Source organism: Calidris pugnax, unplaced genomic scaffold (genome assembly GCF_001431845.1).
Source record: "Calidris pugnax isolate Ruff unplaced genomic scaffold, ASM143184v1 scaffold281, whole genome shotgun sequence".
NCBI classification, from domain to species: Eukaryota; Metazoa; Chordata; class Aves; order Charadriiformes; family Scolopacidae; genus Calidris; species Calidris pugnax.
This window is the reverse complement of record NW_015091028.1, coordinates 34,249-47,490: the sequence shown is the minus strand read 5'-3', so window position 1 is coordinate 47,490 and position 13,242 is coordinate 34,249. Positions and strand designations below refer to the sequence as shown.

General features: G+C 49.5%; 1 protein-coding gene across 4 annotated transcripts in view; it reads left to right on the top strand.

Moving 5' to 3' along the window:
- Positions 1–13,242, top strand: part of HDAC8 (histone deacetylase 8) — a 25,040-nt gene extending 11,798 nt beyond the window's left edge. For 2 of the 4 annotated variants that reach the window (XM_014956008.1, XM_014956006.1), the window contains exons 5-11: positions 1,041–1,153; positions 2,156–2,233; positions 2,657–2,765; positions 3,751–3,923; positions 4,715–4,809; positions 10,883–10,988; positions 12,252–13,239. In XM_014956008.1, coding sequence (XP_014811494.1) covers positions 1,041–1,153; positions 2,156–2,233; positions 2,657–2,765; positions 3,751–3,923; positions 4,715–4,809; positions 10,883–10,988; positions 12,252–12,274 — 697 coding nt within the window. In that variant the 3' untranslated portion in view covers positions 12,275–13,239. Of the gene's footprint in view, positions 1–1,040; positions 1,154–2,155; positions 2,234–2,656; positions 2,766–3,750; positions 3,924–4,714; positions 4,810–10,882; positions 10,989–12,251 lie in introns of all 4 variants that reach the window. The other 2 variants (XM_014956005.1, XM_014956007.1) reach the window with 2 other exon arrangements.

The following is a 13,242-nucleotide window of genomic DNA, read 5'->3' as shown; positions in this document are numbered from 1 at the left end:
GCAGAGTGTAGGGCAGAGGCCTGAAAGTAGGCTGGTACTGCCCAGTCTTGGTGATATCGTGGACTGCCTTGCGAGTCTGGGGCAGATAAATTCAGAAGTTTCCCACCATCCGTTGGTACTTGGTTATTTCTGGGAGTTCAAGTGAGAATTGAATTTGCAAAGTCCGTAGAGAAGGGCTGTGGAGAGGCAAACGGTGTCGCTCCTGGCTTGGAAGAGAATGGGAACATGGCAACGTGTTGCCCAAATTGTTTTGTGTGGCTTTTTTTGTTTCTTAATAAGAGGTTTGAAAAGGTGCAGGACTGATGTCTGGTTTTCCCTGTGGTCTCTGGGTGGCTGCTTGCTCTGAGTTGTAGTGTCAATAACAGCAGGAATAACAGGAGAAGTAGTCAAAAATTTGTCCTCGAATCCTGTGATTCTGTAGTGGTAAAATAATTTGTTCCCACGGCTTCCCTGTTTCCCATGGATATATGTTTTATTTTAACTTGTGTCTCCCGTCTCCCAAAACATGAGGCCTGTCTGCACATGCGGACAAGACAGCACCCTCCCTTGTCCCCAGCTAACTGGCCTTTGCAGTGCTGTTCTGTTTCCTGGGAAGCCCCAGAAATGAGCATGAACCACGTGTCTAACCCTAACAGCGTGTACATGAGGACACAGGTTTCTATTCTTGCTGCAGTGCCTCTTCTGACCTGGCAGAGAAACTCTGGAGGTGTAATGGTGGTTTGCAAACTCCAGCGACGGCAGCGTACCCTGCCAAGCCCGCCATGGGCCAGGGCCTCTCTGCAGCAGAACCAGTGATGCTTTACCAGCTGCCAGCAAGCCCAGGGTTGAGAAGTGATTGGCATGAGCAGTTGTGTTCTCTGTGTTTTCTAGCCACGCTTTGAGCTGCTCCTGACCCGTCCCTTGGTCATTGCTGGGCACTGACTGGGCTCTTTGCCTTCCTCTACCCCTGCGAGGTGGATACTTGAAAGTAAAAGTGACAGTGCTGAGATCGGGGGTGATGGCATTGGCGATGTTCAACCTCACAGATGCTGTTTTCACAGAGATGAAGCTTCTGGCTTCTGTTACCTGAACGATGCTGTCTTGGGGATCCTGCGGCTGCGCCAGAAATTTGACCGTGTCCTTTATATTGATTTGGATTTGCATCATGGGGATGGTAAGGCACAGGGCAGGCTGCAAGCAGCCCAGACACACAGACTCAGAGGGAGGAATGGGAGAAGTCAAGGCCTGTCAGGGCAGTAGGGCTTCACCTGCAGCAACTGCCGTGGCTTTGCCTCCTTTCAGTACGAGTTCCTTCAATCTGTTTCTGCCTTGTCCTGCTTTCTGGATTTGCCCTGTGCTGCTCATCAGACCTCTCTTGAGGGTCTGGGCAGCAGTTTTTTACTTAAAGCAACAAACAGTGCATTCCCATCTCGGTAATCCCCTCTGCCAAGGGCTCTCCAGCAAGGACTTTCCCCAGTCCCTTGTCTCCCATCCTGGCAGAACAGCTGCTGACAGTGCTTAATAGTTTAATGCCACCACAGTGAGAGGGAAGCAGTCAGCAGTAAATGTTGCTTTTAAAAGAAGGCTTGGTACTATAAAACTAGAGCCAGAGCTGGCCATGCTCTCTCCTTCGGGGATGTTATTTCAACACCATTTAAATGTCCTACTCCCTAAATTTTATGGTGTGTTTCATTTTCCTCTGTTTTCCCCCCACATTTGGTTTCTGTTAAATTTCCTGTCACTTCTTTTTCCCTCACCACCCCCACTATTTTAATGTCTTTAAAGAAAAGAAAAGACAAGACGTGTTAAACTACAGCAGCACTGAGAAAAAACGAGAGAGCCCGGTAGCTCTGGGTCTAATCAGAGCCAAGCTCTGGCCAAGGCATCCCCCCTCAGCTCCCTCCCCCGGCCTTGCAGGCCAAGCAGTGCAGTGAGTGCTGCTAATGTGGGTGCTGAGCTGAGGTATCGAGACCCATTCATGCTGATTAGCATGAGACCCACCAAATTTATTTCAGTGGTGACCTTTGCTGCAGTTGAATTTGAGTCTATGTTAAGAATGGATTTATTTAGCACTCTGTTTGGTGCCCTGTGTTTATCAGGTGACTCATTTGTGTGTTTAGACTCTGTCATTTGTGAATGATGCATGAAAGCTTTTTTCTCTTACATTTTCTGATAGGAGTTGAAGATGCCTTTAGTTTCACCTCTAAAGTCATGACTGTTTCTCTGCACAAGTTTTCACCAGGATTTTTCCCAGGCAAGTTGAACTTGTGAGGTTTGTGCTAATTCGGTTCTTGCATCACTGGCAAGGTCCCAGCAGAGGCAAGTCCATCCCTTCTGTCCAGTATAGCTTTCTCCCTGCCTCTCCTGTCGACCCAGGAGAGAGAACGAGGACTGAACTACATTTGGCATTTCTCCCTGATTGTGGTTGAGTTCTGGACAGCCGCCCACAGCCCTTCAAAGCTGCATGACAGAATTGAGCAAAGGGCAAGAACCATGTTCATCCAGCCCTTCTTTTATTGGTGGTGGCAAGTGGACCTCTCCGTAAGCATGCCAAGGAACCTGGCTCTCTGCTCTCATCTGAGACATCCCATGTGTTTCTCTTGCTGCTGATCCCTTTTCCCCCATAGTTAACCATAGCTAACCTCATAGTAAACCATGGGGTGTTTCTGTTTTTCAGGCACAGGTGATGTGACAGATGTTGGCCTGGGGAAAGGTCGCTATTACAGCGTGAATGTACCTATTCAAGATGGCATTCAGGATGAGAAATATTACCAGATCTGTGAAACGTAAGCCCACTTGCTCTGATATAGTTTTTTTCACATGGGATTTTAGAGCACAGAGACTACACAGACCGCCCTGGGCTCAGTGTAGTACTTTGGGTGCAGTGACTGGCTAAGTTTCTTGAGGTGAGTACTGGTAAATGCAAGCTCTTTGTCATGGATAAACAGCGCTCTCGTTTGGCACCACAGAAGTTTCTAATTGCATATCAAATAAGAACTGGTGATGCTTAGGTTCTCTTAACAAAGGCAAAAACATTTATTCAAGGGATCACATCTGTTTCTACTTTAGCAAAATAAAAACATTGTCGTGAAAGAAACATGTTTTCTCCATTATTTGCCTTGTATTTTGGGCTTTGGAGCACAGTGCTGGGAAAAGGGTTATTCCCTTTGTAGTGTTCGTAACACTAAAAATCTCCTGGAGCAAAGCTAGATGCTTGACGTGCCCAGTTGCCTTCTGCAAGGGAGAATACTTCTAATAAACTGTCTCGAGGACACCAGTGTCTGCTACAGCCAGGGGAAATGTAGTTCTGCCCCAAGAGCCATATGGGAGAGAGGAGAGTGAGAACCTCAACAGAGCCTTCCTGTGTTCATCCTGTCCTGGTGAGAGGTGTCTGAGCATTTAGGAATGTTGTCTCACCAGACCCCCCTCTTCACTGTGACTTTTACGGGGGAGAAAAAACCCCTGGATTTGGTTTGTAGCCCTTCTGCCCAGGGTGGCCAATGTCAATGTGTGGTTCGATGCTACCACCAAGATGTTCAGGGCTAGATCCCCCTCCCCTGTGCTCTCAGTGATGCTTTTGCTTTGTGGTGAGCGCTTTGAGAGCTAAACTTACTGCAGGAGAGTATAAGAGGCAGAGGGTTAACTGGGAGCAGAGGGGGTGGGAGCAGAGAATACAGAAAGGCACCAGTGGATCTGAGGGATTAGGACTACGCTACCAGCATCCCTCTGAACTGCATTTGCAGTAACCCTCATGGCTTCTCCTCCCCACAGCGTGCTGAAGGAGGTGTATGCCGCCTTCAATCCAGACGCGGTTGTGCTGCAGCTGGGGGCAGACACCATCGCCGGAGACCCTATGTGCTCTTTCAACATGACGCCGGAGGGAGTGGGCAAGTGTCTGAAGTACGTCCTGCAGTGGCAGCTGGCGACTCTCATCCTGGGAGGAGGTGAGTGCAGCTGTTCACAAAGAATCAGGTTTGTCCTCCTGCAACCCTTCCTTGAGCCTGTGCCCTGGGGCTCAGCACTGGCTGGGGTTTAGCCGGGTGGCTGCTGGGCAGCATCAGGAGGATGCTCTGGCATGATACTGTTTTCACACAGACCTGAAATCCTTGATCCAGCAGGTGCAAGTCTCAGTCCTGACGCCAAGATCTTGAGTTAAAGGCTGCTTGGTTCCTCCAGAGGAGAGCAGAGGCTGTTAACCCCAATGAACAGACCCTGGCTTCCCATAGGGACCTAATGAGCTTCATGTTTGTCCTGTCAAACATGGCTGTGCTGAAGAGCTTACCAGCAAATGGCTGGAAATGTGTTTTATGCTTCATGGGTTGAAGATGCACTAAAAATCAGAAATCCCCTGCCCCCACTGCTGCCCTTGCACTTTTCCCCCGGTACCTTCAAACATCTCTCCTTGTTGGCAGGAGAGAGCCCAGTGCTTGGGGCCAGGGGCTTGTGCAGGGTCCAAGATGGTGGCTGGAGAAGCCTGTCTTGTCCCACGCTGGCTGTAACTGAAGTTCAGTCTGGGAGGTCTGCCCTTGCGTACAGTGTCATTGGGACCTGGCCTCCTGTAGCCATCAGGTTCAAAATGAAGTTCTTGGGCACAACTTGAGTGGATTAAATAAGCTGAATTCATGTAAAATGCATGTGTGGCCTCCACAATTTGTTCCTTCCACTAAAATATCTCTCTCTCTCTTCCCTTTCCCTATTCTTCCCCCTCCAAAATCACAATTCTTGCTGGAGACAGGAGGCTACAACCTTGCCAACACAGCTCGCTGCTGGACATACTTGACTGGGGTCATCCTTGGGAGAACGCTGTCCTCCGAGATCCCTGATCATGAGGTAAAGCTCTGACAAACCCTTCCTTCTCCTTGTGCAAGAGCCGAGTCATTCTACCTAATCCAAACAGCATCCTTGCTGCTCAATAATCTTTTATTGAGACACTCCTGTAACAATAACGCACTGTCCTAGCAGCATAGCGGGTGCTTGTTCCCAAAACCCAAGGCTGTTGCATCTTTTTGCAAGATGTCTCAGGCACCAATAAACTCCAGTCTCAGATAATTACAGAGGGGATAGGGAGGGGGAGTTACCTGTCTGCTCAAAGAGCTCTTTAGGATGTCTGTGCACTTTTGCCAGGAAAGAGCCAGGCCTTTCTCAAGGCTTTAAATTTGATTTCTTTGACTTACAGACAGTACCAGGCGCAACTCTGGAGCTTTTCTGGCCAGCAGCAGCCTTGCTGCAGGCCATGGGGCCACATGAGCTGTCTCGGTTCCAGTGCTAGCGCTTTTGAAGTCTTGAGGGGGCTGGTTTGAGGCATGCGATCTAGGACTCATACAGCAGATCAATGTTACTGACCCTAGAGAAACACACCTGCACTTGCAAAGCAGTTCCAGCCTACGGTGACTACAGAGAATTATGGTTTTGCCTTTGTCTAAGGATCTCACAGACCAGTGTGCATGAGGAAGTAAAGTGTTTGTGTGGGTTGAAACTGGAAATTCATCATTATAGAAACAGATACAAGAGGGTTTTTGAGAGGTGTTATCCTTAAATATGATCCTTTAATTAGGGGTGCGAGGCAGTGGGGGGGGGCGAGGTGAGCTCTCATCCCCAACCTTCTGGCTGCTGCTGCTGCCCACCTAGGGGTTATTTCCTGGGGAGAAGTTAACCATGTTGCTCTGTTTTGCACCCAGCCGGGGAGATTCTGCCTCTGTGTGATCATGTGCTCTGGCTGCACTTGCTGGAATCAAGAGTTTTGTGTGAGGTGCCGACTGCATATGTCCATCCAGGCAGCAGTGAGCCGACAGCACGTTTGGTATTGGGCCCAGTATGGTGCTTGCAGGGCCCTTTTTAAACATGATGTGATGGGGAAGGAGGTGTTGGCAGCCAAATGCCAGTGACCAGCACAGGGGGTGCTGACAGTACAGGCCACCACTGCTGTGGGAGGAGGTCCTGGGTCAGAGTCCCTGTAGGCCTGTAAAGGCCTTTGTTCTTGAATTCAATCTCTTATGTGCTTTTTGTGGCCAGGGATCAAAGAGGCAAGCTGTGGCCCTGTTAAAATACTGCAAACTGAACACAGTCACATTCCTGAACTCCTGCCCTCCCCTCCCGGGGACCCCAGGAGAGTTAGAAGCAGGAGAAGTGGAATCTCAGCCCTGTCAAGGGAACAAAAAGCACTTTATACCTATTGAACAACCTCCGCTCCACTCGCCACCCCGCTGACTGCCTCTACTGCTCCCAGCAGTGAGCAAAGAGGAGACCAGGCCTCTCTGGGGGGGATGCAAAGGGCTTGGGGCAGGGAATGGGATAATCTGCATTGCTGGGGGATGGAGGGGAGGGCGGGAAGCTGTCACAAAGCCCTGCTTGTAAGTGAAGCCCTTTAGTTGTTTCTTGGTGATGCACTGGGGCATGTTCAAGTGTCTGCTGGGCACCTGGCCCGGCAGACGGCAAGTCCCAAAAGGCAACAGTTATTCTGCAGACCTGAAGAGAATTGGGAAGTGGAGTTGAACCCTCTGTAGCAAAAACCATTTCCCCTTCCCAACCCGCAAGAGCTTTCTTCCCAAACCATGCGTCTGAGATTTTTTTTTCCCCACGTGCTATAAGAAACAGTTATCTCATGGTTATATCTACTGCAAGGGTTTTTCTTTCTCCCTGTCCCGGACACCGGACTCTCCGCTCACTTGACATGTTGTGATGATCTTAAATAGCATGGGAGTGTACAATCTGGAGGATAGTACCTCCTTCATGTCAAGTGAGCAGTATTGTCCAGGAAGCTGTCAGTCTGTCTGCCTGACTCCTTTCTGCCGAAGTAGCTGATAGCACATGCAGGGGGGTGAGTATAAAGAATAGTCTGAACAGAGTTTCTCTGGGTGCTTTTCCAGTTTTCTGTGATGTGTGGCCAAGAAATATCCTGCTATGTCTCTGTTTGCCCATTGGTAAGATGTAAGGCTTGGTTTGTGAGAGGATTCAGCATTATTATGGTACTTAGATGTTTAATCTGGTTCTGGGGGCAGCTGTGGGTGTTCAGCACTTCTCCAAACCTGTCCTTGCCAAGCAAGACCCTGGGTAAAAGGAAGAGTGCAAGGCTAGCGGCTGGCCATGCACAGTGGGCTCTATGGGACTTGCTGAGTGCATGCAGGAAAGGAGGTGGCTGCTTCTCCAGGGTGGCACGTTTCGGGCCATTCTTTTGGTTTCTGTAATTCATTGCTCTTCATCCAGTCCTTGACAGGGCTGAATTGGCTGAGCTTCTGGTTTGGAGCAAGGCAGGGATGTTTGGTTGTATGCCAAGATGTGATCCAATATGCAGCTTGCGTGGGGTAACAGTAAAGATAAGGGCTTTAATCCTGTCCATTAAAATCCTGCCTACCATAAATGAGGTGGGGGTATTACACCTGAGAGCCTGCTCTGCCATCTTGGCTTGAGTTCCTTGGAGCAATTTTAGGCACCTCATGGAATGAGGATGACAGGTCCGATGTCCATAGCACCAAGGTTTCAGTTGATGCAAAGGTCCGTACCCTTGTAACAGACAGAACTCACACGTGTGCAGCAGTCTCCGTCTGCATCATCTGAGTTTTCTGTCTTCTGGGTACTCTTCAACGGTTTGGGAGTCATGGGTAGGTTATCCTTGCCTGTTGCCTCCAGCCTGCGTATTACAACCTGTAAGTCTTGCTGTCTGCAGGAAATGTGGGGTTTCTCTGTGTGAGAAGGTTGGTAAAAGATAACCTGTGAGGGGATATATTGGGCTAGTACCAGTTTCCAGGATGCTGGGGAATCCACCACTTCCCTGGGGAGATTAGTCCATTGGCTGATTGTTCTCATTGTAAAAATTTTCCTATTGTGTCCAATTGGAATCTCCCCAGGAGTAACTTGTACCTGTTACCCCTTGTCTTTTCCATGTGCCTCCTTGTAATAAAGGAGTCTCTCCATCTCCTTTGTAGCCACCCTTTAAATATTGGAACGTAGTGACAAGGTCTCCCCTAAACCTTCTTTTGTCAAGGCTAAACAAACCCAGTTCTCTCAGCCTTTCCTCATACTCAGACTTCCGTCCTTGGATCATATTTATGGCCCTTCTCTGGACCCTCTCCAGCCTCCGCTCATCTCTTTTGTATAGTGGGGTCCAAAACTGAACACCCAAACCCAGTTCTCTCAGCCTTTCCTCATACTCAGACTTCCGTCCTTGGATCATATTTATGGCCCTTCTCTGGACCCTCTCCAGCCTCCGCTCATCTCTTTTGTATAGTGGGGTCCAAAACTGAACACCGTATTCCAGGTGTGGCCTGACCAGCACTGAGTAGAGTGGGATAATGACTTCTTTATCTCTGCTGGTGATGCCCTTCTTGATGCAACCCAGCATCCCCTTGGCTTTCTTTGCTGCAACAGCACACTGTTCGCTCATATTGAGCTTGTTGTCACCAGGACCCTCAGGTCCCTTTCCACAGAGCTGCTCCGCAGCTGGGTAGATCCCAGCCTGTGCTGAACTCCTGGATTATGTTTTCTCAGGTGTGAGACTTGTCCTTGTTGAACTTCACAAGGTTCCATCTAGCGCACTCGTCCAGCCTGTCCAGGTCTTCCTGAAGGGTGGCTCTCCCTTCCAAAGTTTTCGCTTCTCCACTCAGTTCGGTATCATCAGCAAACTTCTTCAGGGCACACTTGATCCCATCACCCAAATCACTTCTGAAGATATTAAACAGCGTTGGCCTTAGTAGCGATCCCTGGAGTATTTCACTTGTGACAGGGCGACAGTTTGAACAGGAGCTATTGCCCACCACCCTCTGGTTGATGGGTCAGCTGGTTCCCTCCCAACCCTACAGACCACTTGTCTGGACCATAACACATCCGTTTCTCCAGGAGGTTGTGGGGAACCATGTCAAAAGCCTTGGAGAAATCCAGGTAGACAGGGCCACTGCTTGCCCCACATCAAATCTTCCTGAAGGGTGGCTCTCCCTTCCAAAGTTTTCGCTTCTCCACTCAGTTCGGTATCATCAGCAAACTTCTTCAGGGCACACTTGATCCCATCACCCAGATCACTTCTGAAGATATTAAACAGTGTTGGCCTTAGTATCGATCCCTGGAGTATTTCACTTGTGACAGGTAGACAGTTTGAACAGGAGCTATTGACCACCACCCTCTGGGTGCTGGGTCAGCTGGTTCCCTCCCCACCCTACAGACCACTTGTCTGGACCATAACACATCCGTTTCTCCAGGAGGTTGTGGGGAACCATGTCAAAAGCCTTGGAGAAATCCAGGTAGACAGGGCCACTGCTTGCCCCACATCAAATGAGCAGGTTACTTTGTTGTAGAAGGTGATCAGGTCTGTCAAGTGCAATTTTCTCTTAGTGAATCTGTGCTGTCTTCCCAATCATTAGCCTTTAGGTGTCATTAGCCTTCTTCCAGGCTTCTGGGATGTCCCCCGATCTCCATGGCTTCTCAAAGATTTTGGAGAGCAGCCTCACAATGACATCAGCCAGCTCTTAACACCCTTGGGTGGATAACATTAGGGATGGATGTTGGTCTTTGGTTGCCAGATATGCCACCTCCAGTCTCACCTTTAAAGAAAACCCCAGCGTTGTACATCATTACGTTTGGAAGACGTCTTGGAAGACTATGATGCTGTGAATTTCCCTATCTTTGGTACCATAGCTTTAAGTCTGGACTAGCTCTCCACGGGGTGAAGCTCTCCAGGGGTAGCAACAGGACCGATTGCAACTTCACTGCTGAATTTTTAAGCCTGGTGTATCTGCCTCTTTGCTCAGTGCTGCGTGCTTGTGAAATAAAACCGCTGGCAGTAATTTGTGATTCTGCATTATTCTGTAGAGCCCATGTATTGCAGGTTTACTCATTCAGGCTCAGTTGCACACTGTTGGAGCACTCGGGCAGGAATGACACATTATTAACCTTGAAGTACTCTGATTTTTCTCCTTGCAGGTATTTCACAGTTAGGTCAGTGCAGCACTGTGCCAAAAGGAAGCCAAAAGGAAGGATATCTTGAATTTTGTTCATAAAAAAATCAGGTTTGCAGGTAACTATGTGTAAAAAGAGTGTCAACAGCTTTCCCAAATAAAGCATTGGGATAGAGGTGAGACTGCTCTTGGCTGCACCCCTGAGCTCTGCTTCCCAAGCCCTTGAATTGGTAGTAGTTGAAAACTTCAGGTAGACACAGACACAGCAGAAGCACTTCTTTGATGTGGTTGAGCACCTGTGTGAGCCAATGCAGGCAGAGTGCAGGAACAACTGCAAAACCACAGATTAAAGGCAGAGAACAAATTTAATCTCAATACCTAATGGATCAGGGAACCTCTGAAGCAGCACCTGGGCAGAGGCAGTCAAGCAGAGGGTGCAGGCATCGCGGAGTGAGAGTCCTTATTAGCGAGAGAGTCCTCGTTATCAAGAAAGCAAGAGAGCTCACTAACCTCTGAAGCAGCACCTGGGCAGAGGCAGTCAAGCAGAGGGTGCAGGCATCGCGGAGTGAGAGTCCTTATTAGCGAGAGAGTCCTCGTTATCAAGAAAGCAAGAGAGCTCACTCTTGTTGTTTGGGCCTGTATTTCAAGGATTCAGGCAGGCAGAGTTTTCTGCTGTGCTTTGATCTCTCCAACAGCAGGGCAGTTGAAGAGCATGATCGATAAGATGCCCCTGAGTCCATCCCAGGCCTATGTTGTCTAAGTACAGATGTTCTACTTGTTGAACACACAAAACTAAGCAACAATTAGTGTGATATATGTGTTTTCCAGCACCCCACATGCGAGTCACTTGAGCGTGTTTACAGTCCTCCTCACCAATCTTCCATAACTTTCCCACAGCACCCCTCAGATGGAGAAAATGTTTTTGCCTTTTTATAAACAGGTACCCATGGGGGAGCCTTCCCTCCAGCCTCAACCAGCCAGAGATCTCTCTGCTGACTCTCCTCTCCTCTCCCCTGCAGTTCTTCACAGAGTACGGTCCTGATTATGTGCTGGAGATCACACCGAGCTGCAGACCAGATCGCAATGAGCCACAGAGAATTCAAGAAATTCTAAACTCCATCAAAGGTGAGTTGTCCAGGCCAACACTCCTGCTTTAGGCTTACAGGTCTTTTTAGAGAAGACTTCAGGAAAGGTCATTGGGGTCTTTCTCGCTCACTAGAAAGATGAACCACATTCACTTGACTGCTCATCATGTACAACATCTCCTGCTTCACTTGGGAATCTCAGTGTTAGTAGCACATGTCTCGGAGCTGTTGGGTCCCTGTTAGCGTAAACTGTTGCCTTTCCTCTGGCTGGGCAGAGGAGCACAGGGGCTCGTCCCTATTAGAATCATAGAACAGCCTAGGTTGTAAGGGACTATCTGATGCAACCTTTCCTGAGATTATCTAGCACCCTGTCCAGTTGCATTTAAAAAACTGCCTTCCTGGGGAGGTTGTTCCAGTGATTGATTGTTCTCACTGTAAAAAAAATTTATTTCTTACAGTGAGGTGAAACCCGTTGCTCCTTGTCCTCTCCATGTGGTTCCTTGTGAAGAGAGAGAGCCTGTGTTCTCTCTGTAGCTGCCCTTCAAATACTGAAATACTGTCATGAGGTCCTCCTGAGCCTTCTCTTCACCCAACTCCTGGGAGGAGGTGCAAACCCTCCAGACCGGACTGTGCCTGTCCTTTGGAGATGGGTGACTTCAATGTGGTTGAAATGCTTCTTTGGAAGTGTTTGGTCACAGCTCGCCCATCTGTCTTGTCCTTGTCCCCAGGAGGAGCTGGGGACACCAAGACAGGGCTTGGCAACCATTTTCATTCACTCTCTGTGCGTGCTGTGATGTGTTGGTGTTGGAAGCAGAGTAGGAGAAGATGGGTGAGAGTTGTGATGGCTGTGGATGCCCAGGGGTGTCCTTTCCCAAGCACAGGCCAATCCTAAGGAGGGGACATCCCCTCTGACCTGTCCAGGAGGAGGAACAGCATCACTCCAGAGCTGGCAGGGAGGGATCTGTGCTGAGCACTCCTGGCAGCACATCCAGCCCTGAGGAAGGACAAGGCAGCATGGAGTGAGCGTGTGCCCCCCGGAGGTGGCCCATGAACCCCAAACAGCAATTATCCCACAGGAGGAACTCACAGCAGAGGCGGTGGCAGGGTCTCCCTTTGGTGGTTGCCCGGGTCTGGCTCGGAGAAGGGCAGCTGGGGCCAGCGGGGACTGGCGTCTGCACTGACGCTGGAGTCTGCACTATTGCTGCCTGCTCCATCAGGCATAGGAGTGGCAGCCCTGGCTGGGCCACTCCATCAGGCTGAAATATCAGTGGAAATATCATTTTCTGTCTCCTTTTGTTTGCAGGGAATCTGAAGCACGTTGTTTAGCAGAGAAGGAAGGCTCAGGTTTCCGCAAGAGCATTTCCTGTGGGGAAGACAGCGTGTTTATGTGAGCAGCTGGTGAAATTTGTGGCTGCCGGAGAAATTTGGAAGAAATTACTGTTGATTGGTTCATTATTTTCTCTTTAAAGAAGAAAAGCTGCTGTGCACCACGAGCAGCGTGACTCTCCCCAGGCAGGAGTGTGGGCTCTCCAGCCACAGTCTTACAGGGTTGGCAGAGCCTCCTTTCTCTGTCCTTTTTAACACCACAGAGTTTAGTCTCACAACTGTTTTTTAATGTTTTTTAAGAGAGGAGCTGATCAGAGCTGAGACTGCTCCCCAGCTGGAGCCCTGTGCCCAGTTGCCTTCTGTCAGGAGCATGGCCCCTGGGGCAGGGGCTGTGCCTCTTACTCACAGAAAGGCTCAGGCACTGTGTTTTTTTCACTGGGATTTTTTTTTTTTTTTTAATAAAGTATTTGAAATACTCCTTCAGCCCTTTCCTTTCTTCCTGCACCCATCCTGCCTTGCCAATGCTCTTTTTCCACAGCAGTTCACGTGTTCAGTGGATGTCCAGCCAGTGCTGGAAAGCAAAGATCTGCTGTCCCTTCCAGCTCCATCACTTAAGGCAGCACAACCCCCCCCAGGTAATGGGTGGGCTCCTGAAATGCTGTGTGGAGGGGCCAGAGCCCAGGACTCTCCAGAGTGTCAAGGGAGATGTAGGGCAGGTTGGCAGCTCCTGTCACAGGAGATCTTGGATGAACTTCTGGCTGCCCCATGGAGCTTCCACTCAGTGTCTCGGGAAGGGGACAGGTACGGAGTTATCTGGGGCAGATCCCTCCTGGTACCTCTGGCTGTGGAGCCTGGCCTCTCTGCCCTTGTCTCCTCTTTCATCTGGTCCGTGGAGCTTCTATTTGTGCCATTTCTTTTTAACGATGTCCAGGCACTGTGGGAAAGCATATCTCGTATTGCTTTAATTG